General features: G+C 41.9%; 1 protein-coding gene across 1 annotated transcript; it reads right to left on the minus strand.

Annotated features, from left to right (window-relative positions):
* Window positions 1-605: 605 nt before the first annotated feature.
* Window positions 606-16,055, minus strand: NEK4 (NIMA related kinase 4; the record flags this gene model as incomplete). Its single annotated transcript, XM_084269763.1, has 16 exons — window positions 606-1,034; window positions 1,715-1,848; window positions 2,934-3,139; window positions 3,726-3,814; window positions 4,630-4,736; window positions 5,123-5,186; window positions 5,522-5,662; window positions 6,290-6,433; window positions 6,643-6,696; window positions 7,122-7,547; window positions 8,317-8,458; window positions 9,110-9,264; window positions 9,920-10,027; window positions 10,843-11,040; window positions 11,994-12,260; window positions 15,963-16,055. The coding sequence occupies 16 exons, from the start codon at window positions 16,053-16,055 to the stop codon at window positions 942-944; spliced, it is 2,421 nt and encodes an 806-aa protein (XP_084125889.1). The 3' UTR covers window positions 606-941.
* Between the last annotated feature and the right edge of the window lie 428 nt (window positions 16,056-16,483).

Here is a 16,483-nt window from a genome sequence, read left to right on the forward strand (position 1 = left end):
TCACAGCAGTTGGGCTGGAGGCAGTGAAAGAGGTTTTTTCATTTAAAATTTTGTTTTACAAGTTCTAGTCCCCTTTGACTTCTTTGTCCTTTAGAAAGAACATGTGCTTTTTCTGTGGTGATGGGACATGACAATGCCTGGACATGTGTAGCAATACACTCCAGGTGCAAAGGGAAGAGCTGAGGTGCTTGTTTCTTGAAGTGACCCTGGTGTTGGGCACTCTGCTTCCTAACAGGAATTAGTATTTGTAAAGCAAAGGGATTGCTCCAGCTGAGACCATGGTAACCAGGAATGTGTTCCTTCCAAGCATTTTCAGACTTACTTTACACAGTTACTAAATACTTTCCACCCCCTTGGCGACTGCCTTAGCAATAGGACACAAAAGCAAAGGCTCTGCTTAAAAGCAGTACAGCCACCCCCTTTAGCACTCCAACATGGCAACTTACAGAACCTGGAGGGCTTTTTGTGCTACAAATTTTAATAATTGTTTCTACTTGCTAAGTTTTTACAGCTATTGGATAGAAGAGTTTCCAACCTATCCCTAGCTTTGTTGTGGAATTTGTTACCATAGTGTATGACTACACAAAAAAAACTTTAGCCATGACCAAAATCAAAAGAGCATTTTATTTTTATGTTTTTTTACAGTCCTTTGTATATAAAACTTGGTCTCAATCCCTCTTGGCATCTACAAAAAAGCAGCTTTAAAAAATTTCTTTAAGAAAATAAAAATTAAACTGAAGAGTTTCTCTTCTGAGAAAGTGATAGCCTGGGCCACACTTTAACATGAAAAATATCACTACGAACTATTAACTTAGTTTTTTGCAAGTTCGTATCCTTATTCCAGCAAAGGAGGTGAAGGGATAAACATGCTTTGTAAGCCAGTCCAAATCTACCATGTGAGCTGTATACCAGTTTCCTTTTCTCTAAGGAGACTGTTCCAGTCAGAGCTTCACGTTCTCCTCCAGGAACTTCAGGTGCCGTGCCTTCGCACAGTAGCTCCCGTACTTGTCTCCCATGTGCTCCCGCAGCTCCAGCTGTTCAGAACATAGAAAAAAACCCATAAAACTTATTGATATTAAAAAAAAAAAACCAGCAGGAATTACCAATATATTAGCCAAAAACCCAACCAACACACCAAAGAACTCAACTGAATGCAGCCTATGAAGTTAGATGGGAGGGAATAAAAATGAAGTGTCTTTGTTGTCTGAGAGCAAAAGAGTTCCAACCCCCAGACACAGTTTAAACTATAAATCAGATCTTCACAGATTATCCTTACACAGGCAGCGTTTTATTTGTGAGCTGGAGGTATTGCTCACTCACCTCTATCAGAAACAGACATTCAATTGTTTCTCACATTGGACATAAGGGGCATCGGGCAAAGTCCCAAAACCATTATTATTGGAGAAATTATTACTGGAGAAGAAAATCATTCACATCCCTGGCATCTTCCACAAACTTGGGGACCATGGTACAGCTCTAAGCTCCTGTGTTTTCTGAAGCATTTGTGGTTGAATGTAGTCCACCATCAGAACCCAACTTTTTAAGACTGAACACAGCGACGTACTCCGGCCCTTGCCTGCCAATGGCTACAGAAACACTTCTTGGACTCAATGTTTCCACTGCCATATGGTTAGCTGAAAAGGAGGGGAAGTAAAGACCTTGCTGATTTATCTAGGCTTATAAAGAAATTCATTTCATTATGAAAGACATTCACCTCTCTCTTCACTTCATCCTCATCTTCCATGATGCTGTAGACCTTCTCAAGAAGTTTCACTCCCAGTCCTTGCACCACATCAAACCTCAGGATTTCAACCATCCTCCTGACCTTGTCAGCAACTGACAACGTGTCTAGAAAAAACCACAAAAGGCATCCATGCAGCAATAATTACTTTGCAATTCTCATACTCTATGCAGGAGAGGAATATGGGATGATACTGTGAGTACTGCCAAGAATTCCAGCCCATCATTTACATGAAGTAACAGTTCATCTGAACTGGCTGGCTGGAACAGCCAGCAAGGAGGGGGACCAGCAGCACTCAGATGCCAACACTCTCAACACTGGACACTACAAAGCCAGTACAGACACAGTCTGCACAAAGAGGTCCCTGTGACTTTGTTTCCAGTGGTTCCTGTACACTGCATGACAAATGTTATTTGAATGAAAAGTATTGTTTTCTAATATTCCACCAACACCCAAATATTTTAATAATTCAATCACTTCTCCTTACAGAGAAGTTTAATCACTGTAAAACTCTAGAGGCATCATTTCTGCCATCTCTCCACCTTTGAACCTTTCACTTTTCAGCTGAAGCTGCCAACAAGACAGTCATTTACAGTCCGAGGCTTCAGAATCCTACCCACAGCTTTTTCACTTATTCTTGTTGCATAGCAAATGCAGTCACAGCAAATACAATTTTCCTTGCTTTTCAGAATAAATATACACAGTTAAGGTCTAAACCAGAACTTACATATGAAAACTGATTCCATTCCTGCACCCAAGCTTGCCCAAATCCTGCAGTGAGGATGAAGCCCTGTACCTGTACAAACCTCCACTGCATTTAAAGCTCTGTGCACAATTTCACCTTTCACCTTAATTCACAAAGCTTTACCACTATAAAATCTTACTTCAAACCACTCAACTCCAACCATTCATTGCAGGAGCTTCCAATGGGGGAAAAAATAAACCTTACTGCAAACTAACTCTCTCCACTAGTAATCATGCAGATTGATCATACATTCCTTTCATTGGCAAGTAAACCACAACCAGAGCAGTTTTGCACACAAAATTATTCAGAGAGATGTTTACTTTCATAAGCATTGTTGAGACTTGAGAAGAACTAAGAGTGGGTTGTCTTCTGTTGCCCACTACCAGGTTTTCTTTTGTTATAAGTACCTGCCAACCATTCACTCAAAGCAATAACAGAGCGACAGACCAGAAGGAATCTCTTCAAGTTTTAACTTCTCTGATTCAGCAGGTGATTTCCCATGCAAAATCAGCGTGTCCTGGTATTTTCTGTGAAGTTTAAACTCTGGGGCTGGAGTCGAGGTTACACAGGATTCAGAGTTCTCCTGAGAGTCCATTTTCAGTGTCCATGTCATTAGCTGCACCAAGTCATTCACCTCATTCATACTGCTTTTTCTAGTAGAGGAGAAATAAGACTCAGTCACCACTCCACGATAAACCTGTTTGGTAGAGCCCTGCCAAGTATTCCCTGTTCAACTACTTCTCCTGGTGGAGTTTTATCAGTAACAACATTCACCTTATTTCATCTAAGAGAGGCTCAGAGCCTGTTCACCTACCAACAGCTCACAGTCCTGCTGGCTGCCTGTGTAGCTGTACTGGTAGTAATGCAACTAGTACTCCTTTTTGTAAAGCTGCTTACACTGACAAGAATCAGAACTAAATACGTCCTCAGCCATGGTGGAAAAGCAGCATCCTGGCACCTTCAAACTCATGCTTTTCCTGGGATGCTGGAAGGCTGCTTTCCTGTGAGGCTACAAGTGACAAAACACAGATGTACACAACCACATGCCCCAAAATATTCTGCATTGGAAGTTTATAGTCACAGAGAGACAACAATTAAATGGAGTTTGTTTTCCTTATGCATCACATCCTTCACTATGGAGAGAGAAAATGTGAATGCAATTCCTGCCTCTTTTTTCCCCCAAGTCCAGGCCCAATATAGCAGTGAAAAGTCTGGCACAGTATTAAACAAAATACTTACTTCTCCTTGGAATCTCCATCAGACTTATCTGTGGAGCTTGTGGAAGAGCTTAACTCGTCATCAGACAGGCAAGGGGTTTCTCTCTTTCTCTAAGTGAAGAGGGAATAAATGACGAAAGCTCCAATAGCCAAAAGTCATTTGCAATATGTCATGAGTTATTTTTATTATATGGAAAAAACCACTGTCAACAAGCCTATTTTTACAGGCTCAGCTTGATAGTATTTAAAAAGCTACAACCTTTGGTTTTAGAAACAAGCTAATACAAAGGATATCACATCACCAACACCTGTCATGCCGTTTCAAACCTTATGAATGCCTCACCAAGTGCCTCTTAAAACAATCACATCATGTAGATTTGTCAGTGTTTGTCATGGCTACTTGTATATTGTTTTTTATCTTCGCGGTGGAGCTTGAGCGACCTTTGTTATGATCAGTGTCAAACGATATACTGGTGTCACAATGGGCAAAGTTCATCAAAAGGACAGCATTATCAACGCAAAATCAGATGTACCAGGCCAGAGATAGTGTGTTCTTAGTAGAGATTTAAAGCAGACTCTAGATTGGGACCTAAAGTCCTCTTTTTCCCTTCCAAAATAAACTAAAACACCACAACACAGAGAGCCCATACCAGCCAGCAAGAGATGCTGAGCTCTCACCTCCGACAGGTGGAGAGAAAGGAGGACAGTGAGCCTGGAATTCTAAACTGACCTAGTCAAACAAAAAGCTGGATGAGGAATACAAGTACTGTACTCTACCCCAGCACTTATAAAACAATATTTAGAGAGAATTGTGCACTCTTATTGACTGAGAGCTTCTTCCACACACAGAATTTTTTAAAATGCCACTTTCTTCCCAAATTGTGCCCACATGTAAAGATTCCAAAAAGCAGATGACCCCAGCTTACCTGAGAAATACTGGGATCTGATGAGGACTGAGCACCTTTATCATGATTTTCCAGTTGTGATTTTGCTTCAACTGGTGTACTATTTGATGTTGGTCTTGATGGAACCACTGGAAGGATGACATTTTTACAATATTTATAACTTGGCTGCGTGTGCTTTGAACTAGTTTCATGCTCATGCAAGAAAACATCTATCACCTGGTAGAAGACAGGCAGGTAGGTATTCTGCTAAGAGAAAACACTCAAGTTTCTATCTGAAAAGTGTACATTCTGTGCTTCATGTACATTTCAAAGATAAGTTGTCAACACTAAACACAACTGAACTGAATAAGAAGTAGGAAAACATGTTAACAGAAATTTCTGTTTAACACAGAACTAGACCCTTGGTTCATCTTTCCCAAAAGGCTGGTGAAGAACAGACAGCAGGTCAGAATCTCTTCCCAAAGACACCTGCTCACTTAGACACAGAATGTGACTGTGCAAAGGTAAAAATTACCAGAGGGAAACATCTCCTGACACTGCCTCAGCCTCCTTCGTTCTCTTGCTGACAAGGGCCGCTCCTTCAAAAGAAATTAATGTGATATTAATTAGCAATCATCACAATGGCCTTTCTTATCTAATCACCTATAAAGCAAAAAAGTCCTTTTCAAGCGACATGGGAGACAGAGCTATTAGAGCAGACTGACTGATCAACGAGACTAAAATGCACTCTAGAAAAGGAGATTCTGACTGCCCTGGTTTGGCAAGGCAGCTTCTCAACCCAACTAACCAGGAGCTTGACAGGTCTTCCACCAGGTAGGAAGCTACTACACATTTCTGTGCTGTGCATGCACTCACAGAATAGACTGCCAGGAGACAGAGACATGAACATGGTGACACTGTGTTCAGCACTGACCTTTGAAATGGCCACTTGACTTGTTCTGGGGCTGTTTACCGAGTCAGAGGCTTCAGCACCAAGCTGCTCTGCACACCTCTGTGTTGGCTTTGTGCTCACATCAGAAAGAAAAGGCAGAGGCCGAGGAGCAACTGCTCTGGACTTGAAAGAGAAGCGAGCACAAGTTTATAATGTTTTCATTGATAGCACTCCACAATCTAGAAGACATCCTTGCACAGTAAGGCTGGATGACAGAGGTTTTGGGTCATACTGGAACCTCCTCACATCTCCCAATTTCATCCCTCCCTCTCTACACCTCTGTTGCATCCGTGACCTCTCCCTCCATCCTGCCTAGAGTTGGGACTCAAGCTCAGGGCAGCCATTGCACGTGTCTAGTGCAGAGCTTGTAATCTCTTACCCCTATGAGGGGCCTTATCCACAGCAGGCAGGAAAAGCACTGCTATGTATTCTGTAGTCACAAACAGGGAGAAATCAGATGGAAACTGCCAGGAAAGAGTGTGGCATGGCAAAGGCAAACCCCACAGTTCACACTGTTCCCTTGGCACACCCTCCTCACACCTGTGAGGGTTAATGATGCTTTCAAAGACTTGTGCAGGCTGTTTCTAAAGGGTATCTTGAGTGGTCTGTCTTTTGTTACCAAGGAAGTTATACAGAGGCACATGATATGAGAACAGAATTAAAAAAAACCCTCCACCCTTAATCAAAACAGTCCCATTTTTTAAGAGTAAAAAATACAGGAGCCTGAAAGAGAATGATGAGTATCTGCACCTTCTCTGCAGAGACCTCAGCTAGTTCTCTCTTCTTCTGCCGCCGCTGCCGGGAGAGAGAGGGCTCACTGGCAGAACTATGAGGCTGCAAGTGGGAGGTAATTTTTTCCTGAGCATCTCCTGAAGCTCTGTGACAGGCATCATCCTAGTAAGTAAAAGTATTTTTAAAGAAGGTGTAGGCTGTAGATTTTTTAAATCTACACATACACACTGATTTTTTAAAAAATCCACACAGGCCACTTTACTGTTTGGGCTGCATCCACCTTAACATCTCCCAGTTACAACCACAATAAACTCCTACTTTAGACAGAAAAAAATCCCTGCTGCACCAGCATTTTAAAGGAGGTCACTTACTTGAATTACAACAGGAACAAAGGGAGCTAGCAGCTTTTCAGTTGAATCCAAGCTCTACAATAGATAATGATTTCTCATCAGAAAAGCCTCACAGTAGATCAAAATACAATGAAGAGACAATCATTGTCTATTACACCCTTATCCAAATCAGGACCAAATCTACATCAGCCAGGCCTATTATGAACATAGAACAAAGTTCTAAAACTATTCTTACCAACTCTCTTAGCTGGATAAGAAAGTTGTTGTTCCCCAAAAAAGCCAGAATACCCACCATCTTAGATGCAAGCCTAAAACTACTTCACCAAGTCACCTTTGCAAATCTGAAGCTAAGGCTCCCACCTACTTAAGCATCTCAGTAAGTGCATCAGTAGCATCCTACTTTGACAGAAAAACATGTGCAGCAGCTCTCTAAATTTTAAAAGCTGACCCTTAGTTAAATCTATTTCAAAGTCAGTTTTAAGTAAGCATAAATGCATTACCAGGTCAGTTTGCTTCTGGTCTCTTGATACGGGCTGCAGGAGTTTCAAAGTATCACCATCTTCTCTTGATGCTATAGAAGAAGATTGCTTAAACTCAGTATTTTCAGCTTTAAAAACTTGCTTTGCTCTTTGCTGTAGTCTGTCTTCTTTAACTGGTGGGCTGCTGGATGTTATTTTGGAATTTTTTGGTATATTTAAATACTTTGCTTTATCATTCTCCGGAATACACTCACTGATACACTTCTCACTTCCATACTTGATCACTTCAGATGGTAAGATATCAATATTGACTTGACTAACTGTAGTTAAGGAATCCCCCAGGTTGTTCAAATCATTGTTGTTTGGTTTTCTTTCCAACTCAACAGCCAGTTTCTCCGAGGGACAAAGTTCGGTGCCTTTATGCTTAGAGATGGAATCCTCTTCAGTCTAGAATCAAAAGGAACATGAGAAAACTAATTACCTTTTGGGCATTACACACATATGAAAGATTACTCTAAGCACCTAAGAAAAATCATTAACATACCAGAGTGATCATAATTTCATTGCAATTTATGTAATTGAGAGCCTCAAAAAAAGCCACAGACGACTTGCAAATGACATGTTTCAGGCACTGGTTTGTGCACGTGCAGTACACCTACTTTTCACCAGGACCATGAAAGGTAAGATGTATTCCCTTGGCTCTTCCTTAAGGGAGGAGGCAACAAGTGCCAGCAGTTTATAAGCTGTACTACACCATGTGCATTCAGTATCTCAGCACTGAAAGCTTAACCCCACAACAACAGATTAATTACAGAAAATTAAAACCAACATTCCAAAACTAAACAATTTTGGTTGGAACTACAATTAGTTTTTCCAGTCAAAATCGTAGTTCATAATGATTACCACTTGTCATCAAATATTTGATAAAGTATTTCACCTCAAATACTTCAAGAGTAATTGACCTGGCAACCCACAAATGAAAACCTGGCTGCTGTTCACACCTTACATTTAAGACATTGCAATTAGTTGGTCAATACACAGCTATTGATTTAGTTCCACCCTTGCTTAAACACAATTCCTTCCTTAATATGAATTTTACATATTGCTAAGAGTTAGATCTATGTTGTCAGCAATGCTCAAGGCCCTTCTTATAAAACACATTCTGTTCTCCAGGAAAAGTGCTTTCTTTATAAATATATATATATGTATATCTCACAACTTTGTATTTCCTGGCTTGCTCTAAGGGGTGATTTTGGTGAGTAACATCCCTGCTACGAGATTCATTCTTCATTGGGACCACAGAGGAAGAATCTTTAGTTTTAGAATTCACTGTTTTCCTGTTACTTCTGGCTGCTTTCCTGTAAAAAAAAAATGTAAGTTGCTCATTCAATTACCAGCAAGAAGATCTTAAGATACTACCAGATTACACTAACCAAAAAAATCCACTCCACTAGACAGCTTATAGAGAATGAGGTACTTTTTCCACAGGCTGTGCACAACATACTTATTTTCATCTCAATACAAGGAGACACCTTGTATAAAAACACCCTTCAGACTCTGTTGGCAACATACACCTGTTCTGCAGGGCAGTAAGATGGGTCCTGGCTGGAAGCAGTACAATAACTAACTAAACCTGACAAAGAAAAATAGTTATGTCAGTGTATATCAAAATAACCTTGGTATTATAACTCTCAGCTGCCACAAGACCGTGCAGAACCATATGGAAAGATATATATTTTCTATCACTTCCCTGGCAATACTGGCACTTCTTTTTTTAAAAAACTCTCTGGATAAGCTGTGCAATCTCACCACTGTCCCACTTTAGTCTGCATTTGCAGAAAAAAAATTAGTCCTATTATTTCTCTCAAAGAATCTAAAGAAACTCACATGTCCATATGATTTGCAACCGCATGTAACAGAACTCATTTTATCCTGCTCTAAAACACAGGGAAAGCTGTAAACCAAACATTAATATTTTGCTTAGAAACACTGAAATGAAAGTATCTTACGCTTTTGTGGCTTCCAAAAACAAAGAGATCTGGTGCTTGATATATGGCTGTCGCAGTATGCTCTTCACACTAGGTCTTTCCTCAGGTTTTTTACTGAGCATAGTTCGTATTATTTCTACCAACTGGGGGCTGTAATCCTTTGGCATGGGTGGCAGCTGTCAAAGGAAAGGGAAGTCTGATATTATTGAAGATATTTGTTAGCAGGGGCTACTGTGAGATTATTCATGCCCCAGAGTTATATTCAGTCAGGTACTCTGCATTAAAAACAGCCCCATCATTCACACCCTGGAAGTTACTCAGGTGTTTAACTGCCCATCAAATAGCAATACATAAATTCAAAGTGCTTTGTGTAAGAACTTCTCATATGGGCTTAAGTATTTATATAAAATAAATCAATATTAACTCCATTGTATGCCAAAACAATTAAAACACTTATTTAAGCCAGTCTGACCTAACAGGAAAGCAGCATCACATGAATACCCATTTATTTCTTTGCACAATCTTTAAACCAGAAGCAAACTAATCTTTAAACCAGAAACGAGTCTCAGAACTCTGAAAATTAATCAGTCCACTAATTATACAAAAAAGGTAACAAGGAGCTTTAGCAATATCTAAAATTTAGTAACTTCCCAAGTCTGATACTACACCATGTACTGCCATGAAATACCAGCCTTACAACATAGATGATGATGCACGTAACATGCAAAATATTTTTAACTCCATGCAGTAGTTCTGATTGGAAAAAAAATATCTCCAGTTCTAGACAGAAAATCCAAGTACAGATTAAAAAGAAATTTAGGAAGTTTTTACCTTTCCTTCTATAATTCTGTACACCAAAGAGTTCATGTCTTTAGCATTAAAGGCATGTTTCAGCGTAGCCATTTCGTAAACACAACAGCCTAATGCCCAGATATCTGACTGAAAGAAGGAAAAAAACCATAGTAGTTTGGGGAAGTTTGCGTTAACTGTAGAAGTTTTATCCCCAGACTTAGTCACTTTTTTTTCCAAAGATGCCTTTAATGACAGTAAACTAATTAATTAGACCACATGCAAACTTCCAGCTTCAGCCCCACTCTTATTATTAACTATATTCTTTTCTTCAAATACCACCACCACTTCATTTTCCAAATGAAGTGCAGAGAGTTGCCATCTGTAGGGCTTGTCATTTCTTTTCTTTTGAAGTACAACACTGGGTGGAACTGGCAAATGCAAACCTTTTCATTACAAGAGCAGCTTCCCCTCAGCTCCTGCTCATGGCAGCAGTTCACATTTACAGTGCACAGGTATGCAAGAGCACATCTGCTTTATTTTACTTTAACTTCACAGCCACACTGCTTATTTATCTTCTTTTTTTTTTTTCCCTAAATGCTGCTGTTACATATAATACTGACTTTTGAGTACAAAACTTCCTGTCTTGCATGTAATAGATTTAGAAAATGCAGCCATCTAGCACAGACTGATCCCCTTGTTTACACTGGTTGGCTGCCACAGGCACAGGCAGCCAGCGGAACACCTGGGCTGTGATAAGTTATCACACCTCCTGCAGCAAACACAGCCCCACAAACAAAGGCCACTGCCAATCTCTCCTCAATCTATTATTTGTTCTTAGGTCTTTGGGGACATTAAAAAAAGCTGGAAGCATAAGAAATGAAAACTAGACACAACTGTAAAGTTTTCAGGCACAGCAAGCTGCCTTATGGAGCAGAAACAAGGTTTACATTAACATACTCTACCTTGTAGTTGTAGGGTTTGTTTGAGAAGAGTTCAGGGCTCATGTAGTACGGCGTGCCGATCAGAGTGCAAGCCATGTCATACTGGTTTTCCAGCACTCTGGCTATACCCAGGTCACCCACTTTGATTATATTTGTTCGTGTCAGAAAAACATTTTGAGTTTTAAGATCTCTGTGCAGAATGTGCTTTTCATGTAAATACTGGGGAGGGGAAAAAAACAAAACCAAACACACAAATGTAAGTAATTTCTAAGTGTTTTTTCTACGCTGAGAAATGAAAATCCCATTACACAATTCAAAGAGGGGAAATACAAACACTGAAAAGACACATGCATCACTATAAAAGGCAGGAGGGCCCCTGCTAGAGACAGTCTTAGTGAATTAAAAATGGCTAAAATAGGCACAAACTCAAAGCTTGGTTCTGCTTTACTGAAATTCCCTTGTGTGTCTCTGACAATGCAGCAGAAAAGAGAAAATAAAAATGTCAAGTTAAAGACTCAGACTTTAACTCACTTTCTGCCCTCTCCATTTCTTGACAGTCATTTCTTAGTTTTAAGTATAAAACTTCGGTGGAAAACACAGTGTAACTTTGTGCAAACAGGGAAGAAAATCAGTCTTATAATAAACAAGAACAGGCAGTACTGTAGACTTGCCAACACCTGATCACAACAGGCAACTTTAAGGTGGAATTTTCTGCCCAACTTCTTATTTCTTAGTCTTAACATGCACATCTGGTCTTTGTCTTATTTCTTAGTCTTAACATGCACATCTGGTCTTTGTTCCTGTAAGAATTGTCTTTATAGTTTGATAACCTCCGATTACTAAATTTCAAGAGTAAGATTTAATAGAAATGATGAATTAATAGTCTAAATTTACCATTAAAAACGGTTAAAAAACTTAATCTAAACTTTCAAACCAGAGAAGTGTTTCAGACTAGAACTGCAAACACCATGGAGGTTACCACTGCCTACCATGATAGAGAGGTACAGACATAAAACACGACAGTGATTTCTTACCTTAAATCTGACTGCAATGAAAGCTTTTAATGTACAAACAGCCACTGGGATAATGAAAGTCTGTGGCCCAGCTGTGGAAGTTTTTAGATGCAGAAAAAGCCAAAATTAAATGTATACCTGAAGGGGACTTCATTTTACCTGCAGTGCCATGGCAATCTGGACAAACCACTCCACCACCTGATTCTCAGGCAGAAGTTTGCCCTTCTGCTCTTTCAGCTTGTGATACAGATCTCCTCCCTCGCAGAAGCCCATAACAATATACAAGAGCCCATCTTCCCCCTGCCAGGATTCTCTGTAGGTGACGATGTTGGGGTGTTTCAGCTGGGATAACAGCTGTGCCTCTTGCTCTGCAGCTTTCCTCTCCCGGTTGGAAGCCTTTTTAAGGTTCAATGTTTTGATGACATACTGTAAAAGAAATGACAAGATACATTGTAAGATGTGAAAGGAACCACACAGCAGCCCTGGAGATCTCCCTGAATCTAAAAGAAATACAGTATTTGAAATCTCCACACATTATTCTATATGGAAAGTGCAATCTGCCCAGCAGTTATACATCATTTCTACCATAAAAATGGAACAGGGGTGGCTATTCTATCCATCTGCCTGAATAAACACTGCCCAGGAATTTTGTGGTGCACTGCTGTTTTTGGATAATGTTTAGATTCATTTTTCCCCCCATTCTCAGTTTAAATGTGTCTATTATTCAGCTCTAAAGCCTGAAATACCAGTTTGTGAATCACAGTGACTCTTGAAATGGGCCATTTCAATATTAACTTTAAAAAGGTAACAACATGAAGGAAAGTACAGAGATCAAAAAAAAAGACAATGGATGATTAGGATAAACATGATCTGGCTAGAATTACTTTGTTCTCCTCTGCTAAAAAACCCAAACCAAATACCTTTCACTTCTCTAGAAATGAAACATATGGTTTTTGTAAAAAAAATTTACAAAAAAAATATAATCTTTCCCAACTCTCCCAACTTCAGTGACCACAGATCCTACACTTGATGACCAGAAAGTTAAAATCTCAGTTTCAAGGTTCAGATTACAAGTCCCCCACTGTCACATTCACAAGAAATACCTAACAGAGCTGAACTTCTGAATGGACAAAACAACACTGCTGAGCTTTTCATGAGCTTTTCAGGTCTGCTCATGGTTTTCTTAAACTTGAACCTTGCAAAAGATCCCCAAGGCATAACTGACTTGGGATTTAATTGCTCTGTACCAAAACCTGAAGCATGGCAGAATAGGAAAGAAAGAAAAAATAATTCTATGAAATCTAGCAAGTAGAGTTGCAGTTAGGGGCACAATGCAAAAAATACTTTCTTAAAAACCTGAAAGCAGACATAATTTACTTAAATCTTGCCTTAAAACCATCTGTTGAATTTCTGAGTTTCTGCAGACAGCAGGTTTAAACTTACTTAAGAAGAAATGAACTATTATAAGGAGTAGAGAATCTGGGTCATACTGAAAGAACTGAAGATTCCTAAATTTCTTCTATTCCATATTAAGATACGTTTTTAAAACCACACATGAAAGCAGTTGTTTACTTCTCTAGTATGTACTACATCAAATATACTTCTCAGGAATTTTAAAGTTTTAGCAAAAATTAACTGACTATAACAAGCTGCAGACGAGGCAATAAAATCCATAACACATCCATCATCCCCAGCACCCATATTTAGGTCTGACCTGGCTCCCTTTCTGATGTAAATGTTGTGGTAAACAGTGTTAGGGCATCAGCTTTCCACAAAACAATCATCCCTTTTACCCACTCTTATCCAGGGAGATTTTAAATCCAAACATCTAAACACAGTAAAATTCACTTACTCAATTTCAGTGCTTTACAGCTTTCAGGTGTTTACCTCCCAGGCTGTCCCCTTTAATTTAGTCCAGCATATTTAATTTTGGTAAGGAAGTCCACCCCCTATATACCAAGGGAAACAACTACACAGAAATGAACAGTGATTCTTGTGTTTCAGAAGTGTGATAGATATTACTCAACCCTTGTGACCTGTGATGATGCACAGATCATCATTCCCAAGACAAATGTAAACTCCTTATTCCATACAGCATCGCCTAAGTTTAAAACAAAGCAGATATGCTGTAACTGCTCTGTTCTGCGTGACAAGCCAACTGCAACCATGTCTTTGGGTGTAAAAACCAAAGCTTTTAGCCTTCTATCAGCATCAGGTTTTAGATGATGCCCTACCACCACAAAAAAAGAATGCACACAGCCCAATCTTAAACCTGGCACCAGTTATATCTGGTTTAACAAGCATGTTACCCTGGCAAGATTCCCCTGAAGTCTCCCACAATGGTCTTCCATCTTATCTGATAACACATTGTGTACAAACTGGATTATATTTTGTTTTAAATGTTGGAAGCCACCTCCTCCACAAAAAACCCCCCAAACCCAGCATTCAGTTACCAGCAAATATGTTTAGATAAAATACAATTTCTCTCACAGAGCATGGAGCACTATGCCAAATGGCAATGAAAAACCCAATCACCCTGCTGCACAGGAATGTTTATAAAAGCTGGTAAGAGAGACAGTAAAATGCATCAAATATAACATAACAACAACAATGAAGCAAAGCTATTGCCAATGTTAACCATAGAATCATACAGTCATAGAATGGCATGGGTTGGAAGGGACCCCAAGGATCACAGAGTTCCAACCCCCCTGCCACAGGCAGGGCCACCAACCTCCAGGCCTGGAGCTACACAAGGTTGCCCAGGGCCCCAGCCAACCTGGCCTTGAACACCCCCCCCTTGAACACAAGCTGATTCCCCTCCTATTTCTCTGCTCCCTTCAGGGACTGGAAGGCTGCAATGAGGTCCCCCCACAGCCTTCTCTTCTCCAGGCTGAACCAGCCCATCTCCCTCAGCCTCTCTCCGTAGGGGAGCTGCTCCAGCCCTCTGATCATCTCCGTGGCTCCTCTGACCCCTCTCCAACAGCCCCACATCTTTCTTGTCCTGAGGCCCCAGCTCTGGACACAGGACTCCAGCTGGGGCCTCCTGAGGGCAGAGCAGAGAGGGACAATCCCCTCCCTGTCCCTGCTGGCCACAGCAAAACAAAGAGCTGAAATCCAAGGACCTGTGTGAGACTGGAAGTCACCTCAATGTACTGTTTACTTTTAGGACCATGCAGTTACCAACTTTTTGCAGACATTGGACTGTGCCTGGCCTGCAGGGAACAAGGGCTGCCATTGCAGGGATTTGCCTCTTCCCTGCCTTCATCTGGAAAGGACACATCCTCAGATCACCACAGGACACAAATACTTCTCCCATTCATCTCTGGTTGAATCCTGGGCACAAAGCTCACCCCCAAGGTTTCTGCAGCACTACTCTGTGACGGTTCTCCATCCCCACTGCTTTACCCTCCTGCATTTTCTATCAAATCATCTGTCTTGCCTCACCAAAGCAGATCTATTTCAATTTTCCAACAAAAAGGCAAAGAGCAAACTGCTTGCACTTCAACCATACCAAAACTTTGCCAGGCTCTGCCACAGACAGCACAGTGAACACAAAGCCTGTCACCACTGAAAGCAAACACACAAAGCCATTCTTTCCATCCTTGCTACCATTGTCATCTCTGCCACACAAACATGCCTTGTTCTACACAAGCAGGAACAAGCCAGGAGCAGCCTTTTCTGCTTCACATGAGGAACTGCAGGCTGTGTTCTGCGATCATCCGAAAGGCTACCAAAGCTGGGGTTTCCTCCCCAAAACACGGCATTATACAGGTATTTTTATTTAAATAGTGAAATAAAAAAAGGAAAAAAAAAGATTACTTGGGGGGCGTTGGGCTTGGCAGGGGTTTTGCTGAGATTTAGGCAGGGGAAAAAAGAGTCCTCTCCAGAGCTTTCACAGAACTCTCGGGGGTCGCAGGAGGACAACAGGAACACCCTGAGGGGCCAGCCCAGCTCCTGTGGCTGCACCCCCTCAGCGCCAGGGCCGTGCTTAGGGCCGCACCCCAAGCAAGCCCCAGCCCCGGCCCCGGCAGCGCACCCCGGCAGGCCCCGGCCGCTCCCCTGACACCGGCCCCGGCCGTCCCGCCCACGCCAGGCCCCGGCCGCGGCCCCGCGCACCCCCTGCGCTACCTGTTTGCTGTCCTGCTGGTGCCGCACCAGGCTCACCTCCCCGTAACTGCCCTTCCCCACGGCTCGGATGAAGCGATAGGCAGCCAAGGGCATCCTTCCGCAGCCCGGGCCCGGTCAGTGCCTGACTATCAAGACCTCCTCGCCCAGCAGCGCGGCCGCCGCTGCCATAGAGATCCCCGGAGGCGCCCTACTGCCATAGAGAGGACAGCCTCACATCTCTATGGTGCGAGGGCTTCGCGGCCATTTTGGAAGCGGGTGGGGCGGCCATATTAAGAGCGGGCAGGGAGCCTGAGGCAGGTGTGAGGCGAGCGGCAATCCGTCGCGGTGGCGCGATTTTTGCCTCTCGTAACAGCCCGGGAAGCAAAGTCATCCCATCAGAAACAGTGCCTGGGGAAAGTCTTTGGTGTGACGCTGCTTTGCAGCGTGTCAGGAGCCCAGAGCGCCCCTAGGGGCCCCACCAGGCGGGGTGTGCCCTGGGGTGGGAGGTAGCAGGGAGCACAGGTCTCCGCAGAGCCAGCCCT

The sequence above is a fragment of the Gallinula chloropus genome, assembly GCF_964237585.1.
Source record: "Gallinula chloropus genome assembly, chromosome: 12".
Taxonomy (NCBI): Eukaryota; Metazoa; Chordata; class Aves; order Gruiformes; family Rallidae; genus Gallinula; species Gallinula chloropus.